Source organism: Pantherophis guttatus, chromosome 3 (genome assembly GCF_059756535.1).
Source record: "Pantherophis guttatus breed Tessera chromosome 3, ASM5975653v1, whole genome shotgun sequence".
Classification (NCBI taxonomy): Eukaryota; Metazoa; Chordata; class Lepidosauria; order Squamata; family Colubridae; genus Pantherophis; species Pantherophis guttatus.
This window is the reverse complement of record NC_142065.1, coordinates 121,749,491-121,773,025: the sequence shown is the minus strand read 5'-3', so window position 1 is coordinate 121,773,025 and position 23,535 is coordinate 121,749,491. Positions and strand designations below refer to the sequence as shown.

General features: G+C 37.2%; 1 protein-coding gene across 1 annotated transcript; it reads right to left on the bottom strand.

The window, feature by feature from the left end:
* Positions 1 to 334: 334 nt before the first annotated feature.
* On the bottom strand, positions 335 to 22,303 carry ECSCR (endothelial cell surface expressed chemotaxis and apoptosis regulator). The gene is given in 7 exon segments (XM_087891268.1): positions 335 to 519; positions 704 to 733; positions 736 to 785; positions 4,969 to 5,005; positions 8,877 to 8,975; positions 9,506 to 9,628; positions 22,181 to 22,303. Coding segments are annotated over 7 exon segments (429 nt in total). The 5' UTR covers positions 22,239 to 22,303; the 3' UTR covers positions 335 to 487.
* Between the last annotated feature and the right edge of the window lie 1,232 nt (positions 22,304 to 23,535).

The window sequence follows — 23,535 nt, the reverse complement described above, 5'->3', positions numbered from 1 at the left end:
GCAATGCTCCTAAAGAAAGATGAAGAGGCCCTTTGGAGCGTGCAGGAGGGTGACTGCAGCAAGTTTTAAAACCATATGCATCTTTTCCAGATTGCTAGCAGCTGCAGTGAACCAACATGTAATCCTATTGCAGGGGTGTCAAAACTCATGTCATCACAGTGGTGTCACATGACGTATCAGGACTTTTTTCCCCTTTGCTAAACTGGGCATTGGCATGGCCAACGCATGACGCATCCGGCCCGCAGGCTGGGAGTTTGACAGCCCTGTTCTATAGGAAGGTCTGTCTATTTAAACAATTACAAATACAAGTTATATTTGTGGGCCCCCCCAGATCCAAACTACCTTTTTGCATTCAAATACTGTATGAAACCTGATTATAATGCAATTCAGATAGTTATATTCCAAATGGTAACTTCTTAATGCTTTGCTGAATTCTCTCTGCATGAACGTATACAATAAAAATGAAATGTTTAGTGTTTAGTTCCTCCTATTCTTCATGAGTAATTACCTTCACAAGATCTAGAAAAACAAAACAAAGGCAAAATTAGTAGACCTCTGGTCTAAGTAATTATTAACTGAGAACACTAAATATTCCTCAGATATTTATGCTGCATTAAATTTTGCCAGTCTAACATTTCTCTGAATACTTGAACAAAAGAGGAACACTTGAACAATATTTGGATCCATGTCCCCATCCTCTTACTTTTGCTGCTGGTCGTATTTAAGTCTTCATGGAGACCAACAAAACATTCTTATTGCCAACTGTAGTATCAGCATCCGAACAGCTACCAAAGAAACAAAAATGCAGATATTACTTCTCTGTTTTTCATGAGAAAATATGTAAAATATATATTCTAAGAAGGAACCATCCCAATAAACTAGGAATTATATACATCCTTTTGTTTTAATATCATTCTGCCACAATATGATAGTATTTAAAAAGAACAAACTCATATAGCATAGATACTATATTAAGCATAGGTACTATATTAATATCACAAAGTAATGAAAATAGGTCTTCTGTCTTTCTGAAATGTTGACAGTGTTTGGCTCAAGAAGCTTGACCCAAAATTTAAAAAAATGATTTAGTTTTAAAACAAAAAATATGATGGGGCAGATTATGAATTACATGGTGGTTAAAGGGACCAGAGTAGAAACCATGAGATTGTGAGTTCTAATCCTGCCTTGGATATGTACCAAGCTGGGGGATTTTTGACCAGTTACTCTGCCAGACCTAGGAAGAAAGCTAGGACAAACTACTTCTGAAAAATGTTGCTAAGAAAACTGCATGAATTTATCCATGTAGTTGCCAGGAGACAAGACTGTTTTGCATATAATGTACATACATGCATATTTTACTTCCTGCAGGATTAACTACTTTCACTTATGTTTTTTTTAAGTAGGCTTTTCAGCATAGTTTGGGAAAAAATGACTACACATGTAAATAAGAAATAATTAGAATGCCTGGAACAAAAATATTCTGGCTCCAGAAACAAACTGCTTTCAGACCAGGTCAAGGAGATTTGGGCCAAAATCTTATTTTTCTCTACTGATTTGAGAGAGATCTATCTCCTTGAATTGTGCAGCAATTGTGTAATTGTGCAGCGGCACTTTGGATTGATTGTGTACAGTTACAGCATCTGTCTGCTACTCTTTAACATTGTCACATCTTTTCATTAGATCAAACAGCTCCCCTCAGTCCCTTTTTGAAATCGAATCCAAAGCATGGTACAATTCTAGTATCTCCCCTGCAACCCCAGAGGAATGTCCCTTACAATACTTCTGAACCCTAAATCTGCTTTTGGCCTTGGTTTAAGAATAGATTGGGGGGGGGGGGATGGACAATCCTCAACTGAAAAGCAGTTGTTTCTGTTGAACTGCCAACTATTTTCTAATTTTTTATTACAATAAATGAACAACCAAAAATAATACAATTCAGCACAAAATAAAATCAAGATATAGATAACATTCTCTAACTGCCAAACAGATAAACAAAATAGCAAATTTTCACAAACTGAAGTGTTATTTTATGTTCTATATTGGACAGTAGAGAGAGAGAGAGAAAAGGAAATCTGCCTGGATAAAAATAGAAGAATCAGCATGACAAGTGAGAAATAGGCAAATTTTGGCAGTATATTAGGACGTGGCTAATTGACGCCCCTCTCAAGAGCCACAAGGATTCAGAATAAAGAATGCTTGTACATCAGCTCTGCAAATCTGCTCAGGGCATCACATCAAGATGTGCTAGTGTGAATGCCCTCCTCAATTTGGTGTGAGTAAATCCATATTGACAGTTTACCAAATTATATGGACTCTCTAAATTGAAAACAATTAATGGAGATTTTTTTGTAAATCCTCTAGCAGTCTGGACAGCAATGTCCTATAGGACAGTCTAACAATTTTCTTTGATTAAAAAAGTCCTATGATAAGTAAGGTTGATGAATGCAGGGCTACACTCCTTGAGTTATGAATGCAATGGAGCCTGCCAATTACATTCATAACCAGAGGATTCATAGGAGTGAATTGCATAACTTGACCACGAACACTCCCTGCTTTCGCCCACACATTCGCTAATTGAATGTGCGGGTCGCTAAGTGCACATGAGGCATTTCACGGTGGGGAAGGCCATGGGCAGCCTAGTGATGGAACAGGCCACCTGCTTAAGACCACCCAAGGCTTCCCCTGACCCACTGAGATATCACATGCTCCCCACAGTTGCTTTCCCACCCCCCATCCTGTCATGCTAGGTCTGCCTATGAAGACTCACTTATCTTGCAAAGATCTAGCGAGCTGTCTCCTCTCCAGCCTCTTTGCCTGCTCCCGAGCTCCAAAAGCGGAGCGATGAGAGCAGAGGGAGAACAAGACGAGCACTCCCTGCTCAGCTTCTCTGACTCACCGAGCTGCCCACCACTTCTGGAGTGGTGGGCAGCCTCTTCCAAAGACTTCCATTGTTGACGCAGAAAAGCATTTGCAGCGTTGCTTCAAGCATCCCGTTAGCATGCAAACACTTTTCACTTGGAGACTGGAAGCCTCTGGGGGCCATGATCTCACACAACTTCAGGCACCCATCTTCTTTTGCAGAGACAATTCACCCCAGTTGACTCATTCTGGCTGACACGTCTGGCCATCTCAACTCAGCTGACTCAACCCGGCTCGCCGCAGTCAACTCGCCATGGAACAACTCAAGAAAGAGACAAGTTAATTGTTGCAGGCATTGTCTTGCTTTAGGTTTGAACCTTCTCAAGTTAGTAGTCCTTAAAGCTGGGCTGAGCTGAAGCGTAGATTCCCAGTGGCTTGTTGGCCAAGGCATACGCTACAGTACATTGGCCACGCTTTGGAGCAAGTGTGGCACTCCCAGGTAGTCCGTGCATAGATCCAGGCTGAGGGCATTGTGAGAGGAGGCCTGCTGCTGCCATTTTTTCCTGGCACACCCACTGCGAGGGCCAGTGACTCTGCTGAAATCAGCAGTACCAGTCCCGCCAGATGGCTGCAGTGAGTCAGCAGGGGTGAGTCGGCCATGATGAATTGTCCTAGACCCTTTTCAAATATCAAAACTCCAAGGCATGATAACCTTAAAGGTCAATGCTACCTATCAGGCCATTTGAGATGCTAATTAAAAATGATTATTTCTCTAATAATTTGAGGAAAAGGAGATCCAGTAAAATGCTAGAAGTAATGAATATAAAAAGTTCCATAACAATCAATCGAAGATAGTAGAAAGCTTTTTATTCCAACAGTTTCTATTTTCAACAGAATGTTGGAAAGAAAATTGCCAATGGGTTCAGGATTCTGCCAATTGGTCAGCATGATAACTTTCCAGAACCAAAAAGGAATAGATCTAAATATGGTATGGTGGAAGAACACACACACACACACACACACACACACACACACACACACACACACAAATACTGAGTCTGAAAATGGGTTACATCTCACTAATGGTTACAATGAAAACAATTTCAGGAAAAAAAATATCAGCAATCCATTTTTGTAAGAGAATAATCCCAAAATCTGTATTTTAGGTAAAATAATTTTCTCAGTGAACAAATATCCCCAATATCAAATGTTTCATGATAGTTTTATTTATTTACTGCTAAGATAAATAGATTGGTTTAAAAGATAAAATTGTCCAATCTCAAGGGGAAAAAATTAAATTTGTATTAGAAACGTCAGATATGGGAGATTCCATTCTATACCCTACAATGAGCATCTCTGCATTTGCGGAGCGGCAGAGGTAGAAGACCTAGCTCACATCCTATTTGACTGTTGCTTGTATAAGGGGGTAGAGACAGGTACCTTGGTCCATATACCAAACAAATGACCCATTGGGATCCCCATATCAAAACAACTTATTTTTTTGTGCGGCCAGAACCTGAAAATAACATTTAATACAGCACAGTACTTAAACAAAATGGTTCGGTTGAGATCTGCATACGTGGGACTGATTGGGGTAGATTGTAAGGGTGATACCGAAATATAATTTTATGTCATTTTATTCTATTTTATATATTTATGTATTAAATTATATTGTATTTTATCCTATAACTATTGTATTTTACCCTACTCTTATTTTAAATTGTTTGTATAAGATTTTATTGGCAATATGTGTTTGCACCTTGTGGTTTGATTGGTGAGGCTTGTCAAAGCTATCATTTTAAACTGTATTTTATTCCAATTTCATTTTAAATCACATTTTATTCCAATTTCATTTTAAATTATATTTTATCTAATTCCATTTTAAATTGTTTTTATCAGATTTTAGTAATAATTTGTGTCTGGAACTCTGCACTTTGATATGGCCCAAGGGCTAATCATTAAAGTAAAGTAAGTATTAGAAACACTGCATTATTCAGGGTGGGACAGAACTGAATTTAGGGGAAAAAATGACAATACAATTTATCCGAGTTAACATCATAATAAAGAATTGTCTTTTAATCAGAAAGAAGACATTATTAAGAGATGTACCTGTATGATACTATAGATTGTTGAAGTTTTTGTTTATCTGACAAGAAAAGAAAAATATGTTACCATTTTATATTAGAAATTAAAGATATGTACAAATAAACACTTCTGTTTAACAACAGCTCCTCCATCTTTTCTGGATTGTATTGTCTCAATTTATTCTTTCTAATCCAGCTCTTCATCAAATTCAGGCAATGTTCACAAGTACCAATAAGTGTTTGGAACTGGATGATAAATAGATTCCCCATCTATTATGTTATGAGGGGCCAGGAAAGAGTCTACTGCACAAACACATGCACAGTTTTGGATTATTCACTCACACACAGCTTGCCTGTCAAGCTGTGGAGATCTCACAGCAGTCTTGCTTCCTACCTGCATTTTCCTGATAAATATGGCTAAAGCATACATACAGGTGGGAAATAAGTAGGAACACATTAAATCACTTTCATATGAGCACTGAGCCACATAAGTTTCCTAATTTAAAGTTACAGTAAAATGTTATTGATTACAATGTACATTTGTTTTCTCACACACCCATCCCCACTTGCCCACATCCTTTTCAACTGACCTAGACTGTGCAGGCACTAGCTAAAAGGGAATGGAAGCTGCCAGGTCCAGATCCAGTGTAACTCAAAGATTGGATGGGCTTCAGATTTTCAAAGGAAAGCCCAACCCATTATATGCAAAATGCTGATGGAGTTATAGTGTAAAAAAAATCTCAGTGGAAGAGATGGATACACAAATATCCACTAGGCAATTCCCTAGTGAGGAAAGTTTTGATAAGGATACCATTCATATATAAAAGGTCTGTTTAAAGAATGGCATGGTCAGGGCAACTTGAACCTTCCAGGGGGATACTATTCCTGCGGATAAATATTATGTTGAAGAGGCATGCTGTCTATGTCCCATCAAATGATAGAATTTTAAAGATGGGACCTGGATTGTAGGCAGTATCAAATATTACTTGTTGGTCAGAAACAATGGGCAAAGAAACAATGATCACCCATGGGCAAAATGGATGATCCCTCAGTTAGTCAGGCCCTATGCTATAAAGCAGAGGCCCCCAACCTTTTTTGTACCATGGACTGGTTTCCGGGAAAATAATTTTTTCATGCACTAGTGGTGGTGGGGGAGGGGGAAATGGTTTTGTGCACTACCTCAATCCCACACATGCACAGATGAAGCTTCACTCACTTGCATGGCCCAGTTCCTAACAGGCCATGTACCAGTACCAGTCCATGGCCTGGGGGTTGAGGACCCCTGCTATAAATAATTTTATGGGTCACAACCAAAATCTTGAATTGCACCTTGAAGCTTACTAGTGATCAGCAGAAGTATTACATGGGCATACTAAAATGTGCCCATAATTGCCTGCATCTTTGGCTTTTGGATCAGCTGCAGCTTTCAAGTGATCTTCAAGAGCAGCTCAACCTACAGTATATTACAATAGTCTATATGCAAGGCATTAAGCAGAATAGAATAGAATAGAATAGAATAGAATAGAGTAGAATAGAATAGAATAGAATAGAATAGAATAGAATAGAATAGAATAGAATAGAATAGAATAGAATAGAATAGAATAGAATTCTTTATTGGCCAAGTGTGATTGGACACACAAGGAATTTGTCTTGGTGCATACGCTCTCAGTGTACATAAAAGAAAAGATATATTGGTCATATAGGGGTTACTCGTCTATCCTGGTCCTGTTAGACCTCTCAGCGGCTTTTGATACCATCGACCATGGTATCATGTTGTGCCGGCTGGAGGGACTGGGAGTGGGGGGCACCGTTTTGCAATGGTTCTCCTCCTATCTCTCCGACCGGTCGCAATCCGTGTTGACAGGGGGGCAGCGGTCGACCCCGAGGCGCCTTGTTTGTGGGGTGCCACAAGGGTCGGTCCTCTCGCCCCTCCTGTTCAACATTTATGTGAAGCCACTGGGTGAGATCATCCGTGGTTTTGGGGTGGAGTTCCATCAGTACGCTGATGATACTCAGCTGTACATCTCCACCCCAGACCATCCCAACGATGCCTTGGAAGTGATGTCCCAGTGCCTGGAGGCCGTGCGGGTCTGGATGGGGAGAAACAGGCTTCGATTCAACCCTTCCAAGACCGAGTGGCTGTGGCTGCCGGCGTCCCGGTATAGCCAGCTGACGCCATCGCTGGTTATTGGGGGTGAATCACTGGCCCCCACGGAAGGGGCCCGCAACTTGGGCGTCCTCCTGGACGCACGGCTGTTTTTAGAAGGGCATATGACGGCTGTGGCCAGGGGGGCTTTTTATCAGGTTCGCCTGATACGCCAGTTGCGCCCCTTTCTGGATCGGGACTCCCTACGCACAGTCACTCAAGCACTCGTCACCTCTCGTCTGGACTATTGTAACGCTCTCTACATGGGGCTCCCCTTGGGGTACACCCGGAGGCTCCAGCTGGTGCAGAATGCGGCTGCGCAGGGGATTATGGGAGCGACGGGGCGCTCCCATGTGACTCCTCTCCTGCGCGAGCTGCATTGGCTTCCGGTGGACTTCCGGGTGCGCTTCAAGGTGTTGGTGATCACCTTTAAAGCGCTCCATGGCTTAGGGCCAGGGTACTTACGGGACCGCCTTCTGCCACCAATAGCCTCCCACTGGCCAGTTCGCTCCCACAGAGAGGGCCTCCTCAGGGTGCCGTTGGCTAGACAATGCCGGCTGGCGACCCCCAGGAGGAGAGCCTTCTCTGTGGTGGCACCTACCCTTTGGAACAATCTACCCCCAGAGATACGAGTGATCTCCGACCTCCGGACTTTTCATCGGGCCCTAAAAACTCATCTCTTTCAGTTAGCCGGTCTCTCTTGATTTTATGGTTGATTTTAAATTTTGATACGGATTTTAAATTGATAAATTTTAAACTATGGGCCAAATTTAATTATTTTAAATATATTTTTAATCATACTTTATGTATAAATGTTTTATTTTGGCTGTTCACCGCCCTGAGTCTGAAAGGAGAAGGGCGGTATAGAAATTTGAATAATAATAATAATAATAATAATAATAATAATAATAATAATAATAATAAGAAGAAGAAGAAGAAGAAGAAGAAGAAGAAGAAGAAGAAGAAGAAGAAGAAGAAGAAGAAGAAGAAGAAGAAGAAGAAGAAGAAGAAGAAGAAGAAGAAGAAGAAGAATCATAAGGTACAACACTTAATGATAGCCATAGGGAACAAATAAGCAATCAAATCATATTAGGAAACAGTTAATATAAATCGTAGGGATACCAGCAACAAGGTTACAGTCATACAGTCATAATGGCACTAGCACTGTACTAGTCTTGAAATTTTCCACAGAGGTTCACAGCTCTCTTTGATGACTCTGTCAAGAAATCAACTGTGATTGAATGCCTAAGAGACCATGGACGCAGAGAAAGTTAATGAAATAAAATAGCTGAATGAAGTATTCTGTATCTTGCTTTTTATTTTGCCCCCAAGACACTCTGATTAAACAAAATGTGGATATCAATGATCACTCTGATTTGAGGACACACTGTCAGTCACTGAAGCCAAGATTCCTCCTCCTTTCCCTTCAACCAAAAGGGAATATTTACAAAAGCAAGTATCAATTTTTCAAAATTCTGTTATAGTATATAACAGTGCTCTCAAATACATATTGGAGGCAGATTTTCATGAAGGATTTTGAATCAGAAACAGAGCATATTAGAATTTTCCATTCTACTTTTAACTGATTTGATACCAGAAATAATAGGAAGGAAGAAACATAAAACAAATACTAAGATGAGTATCTATAGAGTCAAGGAAGCAATTAGAAAAACAAGGGTGTTGTCAATAATTTTAATATGAATTTAACTAGTTAAAATGAAATTAGCAATCAAATATGACCTACTAACATGGATGATACTGCTACAGCATTGATCACTACTACATACCTGTTACCTTTTTGCAGTGATGGCAATTGAATTTTATGCTGACCATGCTGACAAGGATTATTACAGTCACCACCAAAATAACAATGAAGATGATGATACCTAAGTGGGAATGGAAAACATCCATAATAACTTTTCTATTGTATATCATTAGATACTAACAATGTCAATGGTTACCAATACTGCCTCCCCCAAGAGGAACATAACCAAAGGTGACCTGCTCAACAATTCTGCCCTAACAAACATTATTATGATTGCTCAAAAGGGAGGGGAGAGAATTCAGTTTTAACATGCTCACCTTCTGAGTTCTCATGCTCAAAACTAAGCAATAATAGAGATGGGTACAGAACTTAACAGTGTGAGCTAAATGAAACTGGAGATCTACATTAAATTGTAATTTGTCCCAGGAATCAGTGTTAAGGTTTTATTGCCTTATACCTCATGAGATCTAATGGTTTAATAGAAACCTCCTCACGTAAGATTTATTTGTGTACCTGAAAATAGGACAAAAACTGATAGGTGAAAGCTTTACAGGGGAAGAATCAAATAAATCAAATCAATGTCAATAATATTAAACTATTTCCATTAATATTTCTAAACGAAACAAAACTTATGCCACCATGTTTACTTACTTAATGCTGCCACTGTTAATGCTGCTGATCTTTCTTCTGTAGGATAAGGGGTAGTAGGAAAATCTGGTTTTTCATTCTGGAAATCTTTTGTGAGAATCATCAGTTTAGATGTACCTGTGGATACTTGGAAAAAGAGGATGCAGTTGAATAAAACAAATATCTCTTTGTTTATATGTGAAACAAAGATAAAGTAAATCCTTCCTTTATTTAAACCATTGTCTATGGAGGTGCAACTTTGGGGAATAAGTGTGTTGGGCTGCTGTAATAACTCTTACTCTTCAGCTGGAACTGAATCTGCATGGGAATGATTCCCTTTTAGTTCCACGATTCAGTAGGAATACCTAACCAAGGCAGATAAACTTAACTGAAAATTTTGAACCTTGTTCAATTATGTTAAACTACATGTAATTACATTTTTTCTACAGTGTTGTTTGTCACACACAAATACATTCACAGAGACAACATATTGGAAAATAATTTAGAGACAAGCGAACATCAATTAATTAATTAAATAATTAAGTAAATTTTTGGACTCCTCACCAAGATGGCTGCTGAATGGCAAGGAAATATTTCTCTCCTCCCAATGATCTGCTGATTTTGCTGCCTAAGCTGGCTCACTGGCAGTGCTGCTCCCTAGATGTCAATGGGAACACTTAGGAATGACCCAAGACAACTTCGGGGAAGGGAAGTTTTGAAACTCCCTGTCAAAAGTAAATGCCTTATTCTCCATTATGTAAATAATATATGAACAGTCTGTCAGGGGTTAACTTATTCTTCACTTCTTAATGTATTCATACTTTACCACTCCCATAATTAGCTCCACCCATTGTATATATAAGGAGCTGCATACATTCATTCTGTGCTTCTATCTGTGAATATTCAGTGAATATAGAATGCCTTATGTAAATAAAGAGAGATATATTTGAACTCTTAATTCTTGAACAATTTATTGAGTCTGATCCTGAAAATATCGCAACAATCTGGTAGCAGAGGATGGTTGAATTGACTCAATAAAAACTTAAACGTGTCTAAAAGAGATAGGCCCAACACCAGGGCATACAGCAAAGAAATGGAAGCGGATCAAGAAATAATAGATGAGTCCACAAATGCAATTTCGAGAGAATCTGAAGAATACACCACAGAAGACGAAGAAATAATAAATAAAGATGATGACCAAGAAGAAAACGAAATAGAATACAACGAACTCAGGTCAGAGATACTAAAACTCCTAAAGAGCCAAAAGAGCGATGAAAGTCTTGTCGCGGACCTCCAAGATATACTAAAAAACAACGGAGCAGCGAGAGAGAAGCACATCGCTACTGAAAAACCAAAAGACTCAAAAATAGTAAGTGATATGCCTACAGATAAAAATGCAACAAAGAAGAAAACCAACAATCCCGCGCAAAATTTCGAATGGCAGCCATCTTGGTTTCAACGGACTCCCAAGATGAGTGAAGCTGAGTCAATCAGAAAGCAGGATTCAAAATGTCTGGCGCGAGAAGCCTTACTCGATACGAAAAATGAAAAAGAAAAAGTATATACCTCAGAAGAATCAGAAACAGAGAATGAAGAAGATTCGATAGACACACAAATAAAATCAGCAATGAAAACGCTTTTTGCTGCATTTGGGCCGAAACTGAAGATTACTAAAAAATCAACCAAAAGGCAAGCAAGCGAACCAACGCCTCAAAATCTACCCGCTCCTATCCAGACGGCGAAAGCACCGACACCTGAACCCAGAGAGCCCTGCAGATATCACCCCACACCACAGACTGATCCAAGAACCAGCGCCTTCAGCAAAAGAAGACGAGCGCCCGCCATCACGACTCCCAAGATCGAGCCGGAGACTGATTCATCGGAAGAAGAACGAAGCGAGGGAGCTGCAGCAGCGAGAACCTCTCACGATGACTCCAGGAACGAAATGAGCAACGCGCATGCGCGTGACTACGCAGACAACCCAGGAAGTCATGAGATGCAGAGAGAACCATGCAGACTCGTTGCGAGCATTCCCACGCCGTTTTGCAATTTTCGACATTTGCAAGACCACGGACTACCCCTGGTTGTAAGTAATGGACCCAACAATGTTGGGAATTTACCCAGTGACTTCCCAAAGCTGAGAATAGATGGCATTAATTTGCAAGAATGGTATCAGCAGCTCCAGGTTGACTTTATGAAAGAAAACTTAATGTTTTTTATTACCAACCCCCCAAAAAGACCTTGGACTCTAAAGTTAGATTGCTTACATCATAAAGCATTTTTCCTATTAATTTCCAGTGTGTCCCCTGCCATGTATCACAGTATTAAGCAAAATCTGACTGTCTCAGAAATTATTCAATGCATGTTTAATTTGTTTCACAGTGAAAGCGTAGCCACTACCACAAGAATGTCTAAAGATTTCTTCTCTTCTAGGATAAAGCCAGGGGTTACCATAAGTGAACATTTAATATCTTTAAACAAGATTAGAGCAGAACTGCATTTAAGGGGGGAGGTGATTTCAGATCAAACGATGAAAAGTGTTATCATCAATTCACTTGACCCATCATGGGATAATTATATGTCACACTTAGACACAATCAATCTAGGATACTTATCCATAGAAAGCCTATCCAATAAATTAATAGCTGAAGACAATTCAAGGAGAAGTCGTTATAACAACCAAATAGAACACAAACAATTTAAAAGGGTAGCATTTCAAGAAAGATATCATGAAACATTTAGGTGCCACAATTGTGGATCTAAGGAACATAATAGGAGGGATTGTCCCAAAATTCAAAAAGATAGACATAAGTCAGAATATAGAAATAGGTACAACAACAGACAGTCTTCCAATGATAGACTTAGATATAGAAGTCCACCCAACTATAGAAAACATAGAGGGGGCAGAAATAACTCAAAGGACAGAAAATCTGGCTCACTGAATGGGCTAAAAAAACATGACAACATTAACACACCACAACCAGAGAACAATAATTGGCTTATTGATTCTGGAGCAACTAATCACACTACTAATAATAAAAACATATTATCTTCATTTGTAGAAGATAAATTTGTAATCAAAGTGGCTAACCAAGAAAAAGTTCAAGTTATAGGTAGAGGGAATGTAATCTTACCTGGTTTAGGAAAAATAGAGGGGGTATTACTAATACCTGAAATTCCTCATAATATACTTAGTGCCATAAAACTAAGCAGAGATTCTGACATTAACATTGTATTCTCAAAAGGAAAAGCAACATTGGAAAAAAACAAAATAAACATAGGTACAGTAATAACCAAAGGAGGTCTACCTTACTTAATGACAAAGGAAGAATGGTTACACAACATTGATTCAAATATGGAAAATGATAATGAAATAGATAATGGAGAGAATAGTAACAGTGACAATGAAGAACGTGAGGTAACCCATAATCACAAAGATACACACAATGAAAAAAAACCTAAGATAGGTAAACCAATTCATGATGAGTGTGCTCATGTCTTACACAGGAAATTAGGACATGCCAGTTTTCCTGTAGTACAAAAGATGACTGAACATGCAGAAGGAGTTAAAATAAAAAATTGTGAAAACTATTTGGAATGCTCAGTATGCAAATCTACAAAGCTCAAAACTAGTCCCAGACCTAGAAAGTCAACGAGATCAACCAACAAAATTTTTGATTTGGTACATATGGACCTAGTTGGTCCACTAACACCATCAATTACTTATAAAAAACGTTATTTTCTAACAATTGTGGATGATTATAGTCATTATGGATTTGTTTACACATTAAAACATAAGGATGAAACTTTTCAGAAATTTAAAGAGTTTTACAAACGTATAGAAACACAACACAATATTAAAATAAAACAAATCATGACAGATAGGGGATGTGAATTCATGTCTAAGGAATTCTCCCAATGGCTAAAAGACAGAGGGATGTTACATTACACATCTAGTCCATTTTCTGCATTCCAGAACGGAGTGGTAGAGAGAAAGAACTCAACATTACAAACCATGATTAGATGCACTCTAGAAGATGCTGGCTTAGGTAAACAATTCTGGTCAGAAGCCCTACAATACTCTAATTACACACAAAATAGAACTTGGTCCAGCATTGTAAATAAGACACCATACGAAGTGATGTATAATAGGAAACCAAAATTAGCACACATGCACATATTTGGAGTCACTGCAGACGTACACATACCTAAACAACTAAGGCGCAAAGGTGAGAACGTATCCAGGAGACTTAGATTCATGGGATACGAGACAGGTACAAAAGGATACAGATTTATCGATAATAATAATAAATTCATAGTCTCCAGAACAGCTGTGTTCCATGAACAGGCCAACTGGTCTAAAATACATCTTAATGAAATATTCCCAAACACCAATACAGATACCAAACTTCAAGAAAAAAGAATTAGAGAAGAGCACAGTAACAATACACATAAAAATAAAATTAAAACATGGACAAACAGTCAACATAAAATAAAGACAGATTCATTAACTAAAAAAGAAGCAAGATATTTACATGACAATGATAGTAAACCAGAAAAAACAACCAGAAGTAGCAGAAATCAAATGCCAAATAAATACAAAGATTATGTAATGTATATGGATGGAGAATTACCAATACCTAACACATATGAGGAAGTGTTAAAGCTTCCTCCTGAAGAAAAGATAAAATGGGAAGCAGCCATGACTAAAGAGATGGATAGTTTACGAGGGCTAAATGTGTTCACCCCTACAGTTGCACCAAAGGACAAAACTATCATTGGCACTAGGTGGATATATAAAATTAAGAATTTAGAAGGAGGCAATATTCTATACAAAGCTAGATTAGTTGCACAAGGTTATGCACAGAAATATCCCGAGGATTATACAGACACATACTCCCCCACAGTAAGAACAGAGTGTCAAAACAGCTCTGGTTATAGCATCAGCACTCAACCTTGATGTATTTCAATACGACATACAGACTGCGTACCTACACGCAAAGTTAGATAAGGAAATATATGTATGAGCACCCCACAGTCAATACACAAACAAAAATGAGACTTGGTTATTAAATAAAAGTTTATACGGGCTGAAACAATCTGGTAAACAATGGTATGATTGTTTAGTAAAAGTTCTCAAAACTATGAATTTCAATGCCACTACTGCCGACAATTGCTTCTTTGTTAAAAAAGATAATAATTCTCTAGAATTTATACTAATCTATGTGGATGACATTTTATACATAGGTAAACATAAAGAAATGAAAGAGGCATTTGTAACAAAACTAAATGAACATTTTTCATTGAAATCTTTGGGTAAAGTAAATAAGTATCTTGGTGTTCAAATCAGTAAAACCAGAAGAGGATTTAAACTGTCTCAAAGGGACAAAATCATAGAGCTCTTGAATAAATGTAACTTAAGTAACGCTAAGCCATGTGACACTCCCATGCAAACTGATTTTTTGAAGAATACAGAAGAATCATCTCCTGAATTCAAAGACAATACATTTTACAGGTCTGTCATAGGTTCACTTCTTTACATCTCCAATTGGACTAGGCCTGATATTGCTTTGCCTCTCAATTTATTGTCCAGACACGTTAGTAAACCATCACTATACCATTGGGAAGCTGTCAAAAGGATATTAAGATACTTGAAAAATAGTTTAGACTTCTGTTTATTGTTGGAACCTAAAAATGTCAAAGAGCCCATCCTCACATGTTATGCCGATGCGGATTGGGCTGGAGATACCTCATGTAGAAAAAGCACATCTGGTTATATATTCTTTCTCAATGACTGTCCAGTTTACTGGTATACTGGCAAACAAGAGTTAGTAGCCACTTCAACAACAGAGGCAGAATATGTTTGTCTATCTAAGGCAGCTAATAACCTTGTATGGTTCAATGATTTACTCTCTGACATTTGGAAAAAACCCATTTTGCCTTTTATCATGCATGAAGATAACAAAGCTGCTATCGAAATATCTAGATCTGATGCCATTGGACAAAGATCCAGGCATATAGATATAAAATTTAAACACGTGAGACAGTTGTCTCAGGATGGATTTATCAAAGCAGTTCATTGCGAAACATCGGAGCAAATAGCTGACATATTAACAAAGCCTTTGCCATCTAAGCAACATAAATACCTGACTTCTAAGTTACATGTATTATATTGTTCTGAATCTGAATGTAATTGTTGTAATATATCGAATCGGCATTTAGAGGGGGATTTGTCACAAGTAAATGCCTTATTCTCCATTATGTAAATAATATATGAACAGTGTGTCAGGGGTTAACTTATTCTTCACTTCTTAATGTATTCATACTTTACCACTCCCATAATTAGCTCCACCCATTGTATATATAAGGAGCTGCATACGTTCATTCTGTGCTTCTATCTGTGAATATTCAGTGAATATAGAATGCCTTATGTAAATAAAGAGAGATATATTTGAACTCTTAATTCTTGAACAATTTATTGAGTCTGATCCTGAAAATATCGCAACACTCCCTCTGGGAGCTGTCGAAAAGTCATGGGCATCCCACTTTCTGTAGGCATTTTGGGGGAGTTTTAAGTGTCCCTGGGTCTTAATTTCACTTTTGAAATTTGCCTTGCTTTTTGTCTTTAAAAGTACAGTAGACCTGCTGAATGCTGATTTGTTTCAACCCCCCTGTTGAAGTTTAGCTGTTCTCTTTCTTTTTCCTTTGATTTATGCTATTGTTCTAAATCTTTAACTTTAACAGGGAGTGTGTGTCGAAGGTGAAGTGCTTCCATTTGATTTATATTAATATTGGATTCTCACCACCAGGTTTTTGTCATCTTTTTAATTTACAAAATATTTGGTGTGTTTTTAATTTTATTTTTATTTTAATCTTGGATCGAAATATTCAGAAAATACCTTTCCTGCTTTCTTCTGCTTCATCTTCTTTATTCTCTGGTTAAGCTTCATAAAGCAACAATATACTACATTACAGACAAGCAATGGCTAAAATTTGAGAAAAGATCTTTTGGCAACATGCAACTTTTAATTGAAAACTTTTTTAAAAAGTTTGATGAGATAATAATGCTCATAGAAAATATGCGGAGTCTTTGGAGAAATCTGATTTGAAAGCTGCAAATCAAAGAGATATTGACTGTACAGACAGAGAACTAACTGAGTTGATTCTATACATATCTCTGAACTTTAAATCTGCATTTGTTCTCAATAGCAGAAACCTGACATGGAGAAGTGTCAATTGGTATTCCTTGGAGGACTGGGGAAGACTGGAGAATGGATTAATTACTCTTAATTGCCAACCACTTTTATCTGGACATTGCTGGGAAGATAGACCAATTGTGGAGATTGAATATATTATATTTAACTAGACAATAACCAATAAGAAATGGTATCAAGAAAGAAACGTGATATTTGATCCAGGATTAATTACTATTAACTTTTGGTATGATTTGGGATAGATAAGATGCCATGGTAAATTTTCTACGAATTGATCACAGTAACACTTTGTTAACAGAGAGTTTGGAAACCTCTAATCTTGTTCTTTTCATTGTTATTGTTCTTCCTGTTAACTATTTTGTCATTAATATAGCATATAGATGACAGTTGAATAGTTTGTAAATAGATTTACTAGTTTAAAAAAATGGAGAGGGGACTTCTTTCACAAGGGGTGGGAACTAATATTGTAGCAATTTATTAATCAGTATTCAACCAGGGGGGATAATATGTGTATGTATGTTGGTTTTTTTTTCTTTTTTAATGTCCCTTTTTAATGTCCTTAGATGCTTTGTATTTTTTGTATTTTGTATTTTTAAATTTTCTTTTAGTTTTTTATTTTAAGTTTTCTTTGAATAAATAAAAATAGTTTAAAAATTAATTAAATTTGTTTCCCCTCTTTCTCCCCTGAAAGGAGAGTACTTTTCCGGTTGGATGGCAACTGTTAAAACAGCTATTTTATGTAGTTTTCGAAAGGCTTTTGGAATAGTCTTTTCGATGATGCATGCTTAAACAACTTTTGCTTTGCAAAACAGAAAGCTGTTCAGTGATCAGTTCACCGATAATCACTGATGTAATATATAATAACAGTAATAACAACATAGAATAGAATAGAATTCTTTATTGGCCAAGTGTGATTGGACACACAAGGAATTTGTCTTGGTGCATATGCTCTCAGTGTACATAAAAGAAAAGATACATTCATCAAGAATCGTAAGATACAACATTTAATGATAGTCATAGGGAACAAATAAACAATCAAATCATATTAGGAAACAGTCACTATAAATCATAAGGATACCAGCAACAAGGTTACAGTCATAAGTGGGAGGAGATGGGTGATGAGAATGATGAGGAGATTAATAGTAATGCAGACTTAATAACTAGTTTGACAGCGTTGAGAGAATTATTTGTTTAGCAGAGTGATGGCGTTCGGGGAAAAACTGCTTTGTGTCTAGTTGTTCTGGTGTGCAGTGCTCTATAGCATCGTTTTGAGGATAGGAATTGAAACAGTTTATGTCCAGGATGTGAGAGGTCTGTAAATATTTTCATAGCCCTCTTGTTGATTCGTGCAGTATACAGGTCCTCATTTGAAGGCAGGTTGGTAGTAGTTGTTTTTTCTGCAGTTCTAATTATCCTCTGAAGTCTGTGTCTGTTTTGTTGGGTTGCAGAACCAAACCAGACAGTTATAGAGGTGCAGATGACAGACTCAATAATTCCTCTGTAGAACTGTATCAGCAGCTCATTGGGCAGATTGAACTTTCTGAGTTGGCGCAGAAAGAACATTCTTTGTTGTGCTTTTTTGATGATGTTTTTGATGTTAGGTGTCCATTTTAGGTCTTGTATGCGGATTCACATTGTCTTGAATGAGACGGATCACTGTTGTGTCATCTGCGAACTTCAGTAGTTTAACAGATGGATTGTTTGAGATGCAGTCATTGGTATATAGAGAGAAGAGAAGTGGAGAGAGCACACAGCCTTGTGGGGCCCCTGTGGTAATTGTACAGGTATCTGATGTGATTCTGCTTAGCTTCACCTGCTGCTCCTGTCTGTTAAGAAACTTATGATCCACTTAGAAGTGTATTCAGGTACCACTAGCTGGTTTAGCTTAGTTAGAAGAATGTCTGGAATGATGGTGTTGAATGCTGAACTAAAGTCTACAAAGAGGACCCTTGCGTAGGTCTTTGGAGATGCAAGATGTTGTAGGATGTAGTGCAGAGCCATATTAACAGCATCATCTGTTGATCTATTTGCTCGGTATGCAAATTGCAAGGAGTCTAACAGCTGATCCGTGATGGTTTTCAAGTGGGACACCACTAGCCTTTCAAAGGTTTTCATGACTACAGATGTTAGAGCAACTGGTCTGTAGTCATTCAGTTCCTTGATAGTGGGCTTCTTCCGCACTGGGATGATAGTAGAGCGTTTGAAGCAAGAAGGAACATAGCACATCTCTAGCGATTTATTGAAAATACAGGCAAAGATGGGGCCAATTGGTCAGAACAGACTTTTAAGCAAGAAGGAGTTATCTTGTCTGGGCCTGGAGCTTTTCCTGGCTTTTGTCTGTGAAATAGGTCTTGCACTTCCTTTTCTGTGATCACTAGAGGTTGTGAACCCAATGGGATGGGGTCAGTTGTAGGAGGCTTGGCTGTTATTGGTGTGTCTGATATGGGGGTTGTGAAGATAGGTGGCTGTAGTTTCCTTTCAAACCTGCAGTAAAACACATTCAGGTCATCTGCCAGCTGTTGATTTCCTTCAGCTTGGAAAGAAGGTTTGCCGTAACCAGTGATATTTTTAAGAGTTTTCCACATGTTTGCTGGTTCATTTGTTGAGAACTGATTCTTTTGCTTTTCAGAGTAGCTTCTTTTTGCTGCTCTGATCTCCCTTGTTACTGCTTGCATACAGATTATATAAAATTCTTTTAATATATGCATGTTAATTAATAAGTTGCAGGCTGCCTAAAGGTAGGGAAAAGCAGTTTTTAAATGTATAAATTAATGTTGATTTCCTGTTTTGTATTATTGTCATTGTTTATTGCTGCCTTCGTTTGTTCCACTTTTACATAGTTGGGTGTCACATGTATACATGGTGTATATTCCACAGAGAAAAACTGGGAAAAATAGTGTGGGAAACAGTCCTGGAACAGGACTGAAGATATCTTACCAACTATCTAACAGTTTTTTTAGTTACTTTGATAATAATCTAAATGCACTTTTCTCTCATAAACCAAGCTAGAATCTTTTAAATCCATAGGAAAACACTGATTACTGTGGAATAAATCAACACTGTCACAGAATTTGCTTGGAACTTAGTATAATAGGCTTTGAAAATAAAAAGGAAGATATGAAGATTAATGTTTTATTTCATGGAGAAAAAAATACATTTCAAGCTAATTCTTATCCATCCAGTTATGAGACTTTGTTTAGTTTTCACATAGATCTAAATTGAAAAGAAAATGATGTAGTATAATAAATAGGAGCAGCTGTCCTCTACCTGCCAAGGAGGGAAGAAAGAGAGTGCTATTCTCCTTGGGCTCAGGACCTACAAGCAAAATGAAAAACAAGAATGTTCTTAGATGACATTTGAAGGAAAGTTCTGGTTTTCATAACTGTATGTACTTTAAGAAAAACTCATTTTCTCTCTCATAAATCTTGAATAAGTAGGCATTAATGCCCACTTATTCCCATTCATTAGCTACTAGTACTTCTGTTTCAGACTATTGAGGCATGATCTGTACTTTATTTCTGCTCCTTTCAACAAATATTTCAATGATCTTGAAAAGAACTTCATCCAATGTGGCATACTCAAGTTTGTTACATATCTCCTCCCCTAAGATTTCCATAAACATTGTGGATCGTCACTCCCATATTGACACCTCTTTCCCATATGGTTTGCTCAATTTCTGATTTTCCCCCACATGTTTTTAAAATGCTATTGTTGTCCCTTTTATCTGTCACTGATTTTTAGCTGATTTTCCATTTCTTTTTTATCTAATTTGCCTTTTCTCTTGCAGCCCTGTCCTCTGGAATAGCATCCCCCTGGAAATATACATGGAGTTCATCCTACTTGTTTTTCCAAAGTCTCTTAAGACCTGGCTTTGGTACCAGAGTTGGAGCTAGGGCAATTGTTGAACCCCTCTTGAGTTTTTGGGGAATGTTGTTTTGATTTTTAATATGCTTTTAATATATGTCTATGACATATTGCACATTGCTCAGAGTGTTCTTGATATTGGAGGCCTTAACAAATCCAATAAATAAACATGCTACATGTGTATCTTGTTTAATATTATTTTTGGTATGATGCTTTTGAAAATAAAATTTATTGTTTTAATTTATTAAAACAACTTTCTTTTGCAGTGAAAGGAAATTTGTCACTGAACTTTGATTCAGTTAAGATAATTGTTATTTATGATTTCTTTGCTGGGAAGATACGTTTCCCTGATTTTGAGAATAATAAGATCATTAGTGTCCAAATGACAAAAGCTGATACTTCAGGAATGGATTAAAGGTTGAATAGAAGCAAGGTCAGGATACAAAAGAGGTTTGCTTATCAACTCCCTTAAGAATAGCCTTAAAAGAATATTTACTCTAGAGAATAGAGCATAATTTGAGAGATACTATACTTAATTTATGTTTTCTGAAATATATGTATCATTTGTTCTTTTTTACTTTTTTGTCCACTAAATCAATTTCTCAGGTGAAACCATCAATATTAAGGCTAGAAAGAGAGAAATCAGAAACAGCAATAGTGACAGTTCTAGGCTGAAGACAAGTGGTCTTCCAGTCTTTCTGTCTTTGTGATATCTTGCTGAGCTTTGATACATAATAAGGAAGTGTTTCGAAGTTATTGTCTCAGCTATCTAGGGAAGACGTGGTACATATAAAGACATATCAGTATCTGCACCAACCTAAGAAAAAGTATTTGCAGATACCTCACTATGAATTATAATTTGTCTGAAATTTAGGCATCAGATATGAACATAAAGTCCATTTTTGGTTCTATCTGTAAGCCATCATTTGTTAAACAATATATGTTATTTATTTATAAATGTTATACATTAATTTAATTAATTGATTAAACAATTAAGTTACATGAAATATTATTGGTGATAAATAAGCCATTCCCCCCCTCACTCCAGTCTTCTTATGTGTAATGAGCCAATTTGTAATATCAAGATTCAGAATCTATCTGTAGTACAATATGAATAGCAAGAGATTTCCAACAACTAACCACTCTTTTGACCATTCATGAATACAGCGAAACTGCTTTAGCTTATTTCTTGAAAATTTATTAAGCTGATTTAAGCTGAAAAAGAACATAGTTGCATCTAGCTCAGCAGCATCAACAACTCTCCAGTGACTCACGCAAAAAGAAGCCTTATCTAAACACGTTAGATTAGACATTTTTTAATTGTATCGTCACAGAAAAAAAAATTATGCAAGCTAACCAACTACTCTATTTCTGTAAGTTGATTTTCTAACTGAATGCAATGAAGGCTGCAATTATAATCTTGATTATTAAAGAACTTCTTGAGGCTTACTACCCTGTTTCCCCCAAAATAAGACATCCCCTCATAAGCCCAATCGTGCTTTTGAGCGCATAGCAATAAGGCCAAGCGCTTATTTCAGGGTTCAAAAAAATATAAGACGGTCTTATTTTCGGGGAAACACGGTATTGAGTAGCTATATGATTGGTCAATATAGTACCTTACCTTGGAGAAGAACACAGTGACATATCCACAAAAATATTAACATTTTTAAAGCTATCATGTTTTCTTTCACTTGCCAGTCCTTAGTTCCTTGCTGTTCTATTCATTCTGTGATCAGGGGAAAAATGGGATGAACTTTGACTGTGTGAGTTGATTGTCCGAGGGCTTCCTGTAAAATAATAGAAGGAAGCAGGCTCAATTAACAAGTGGACTGACGCTGTGGAATTCCTCTCTTGCCTGTTATAGTTTTGAAGGATATGAGACAGAATTAATCAGTACAAAATAAATTTAGTCACTATTGTTGTAACGCTATATACTTTCAGAGTACCTATTTTCTGAGGATGATATTATGTGCATGTAAAAAATTGGACTTAAATATGAGGATTGGATTTGAAAATGAAAATTTCCCCATTCTGGTCCTAGAAAAAGGCCGTGAAAAGGTAGGCTTGACTGACTTCATAAGAAAATGCTTGTGAAGAGTCTCATCCTGTTCATCTCATTTTTAGATGGTTAGCTAAGTACCATCAATTCAGGCCAGAGACTCGGATGGACAAATATCTGTAATCTGCCTCCAGCAATACTCCATAATGCTTCCAAAGATATTCCAATAATATCCAATTCATCCACATCTATTTCTTCCCTTGCTATTTTCCTTTTCTGGCCAAGAGAGTCTGCTAACCTACATCTGTTCTCATCCCATGCTCAAAATAATCCCCAAACTCAGTTCTTAGAGTACTTCTTGGTCCTTGTAAAGTTTCCTCAGAATAATCAGGTGTTCTGGCACACTTGTGGATTTTAATATATTTTCCTTTACTTCTTGACATTGTTGGCTAAAATATGTCCTTGTCCTTAGTAGTTTGACTCTGAATGTGATGTTGGCCTCTGATGCCTGGGGCCTTCATTCTCCCTGTGATAGTTTGCATTGAAAGTTACTAGTTTCTTTCTTTGAAAAATTTCTCAAATTTCTTTGAGAAATTTTCTTTTGCTTTGATTATCACTTTCCTTTCCTTTCACATTTTCCTTTGTCTCTCCCATAACTGCTCAAGTTATCTACTGTATATACATTAAGCGTACAAAATCTGTTCATTATAATGATCTTATATACTAACTATGTTATCCAGCACAACTTCTGGCATACCTCTTAACTTTAATTTTCCAAGTTTACTATATATTTAACATCAGTAATTAATAATTTGTCTTGCAACCTAACCTGAAAGTCTTGAATCCTCTGCTTCTTATTATAATAGTTGATTTTATTCTGATGTTATCCATCAAATGATATTACACGTAAAGTTTGCATTTATGTTGCTTGAGGGAGAGGTTGACAAAGAACAAATGCCTTTAAATTATGTATTAAT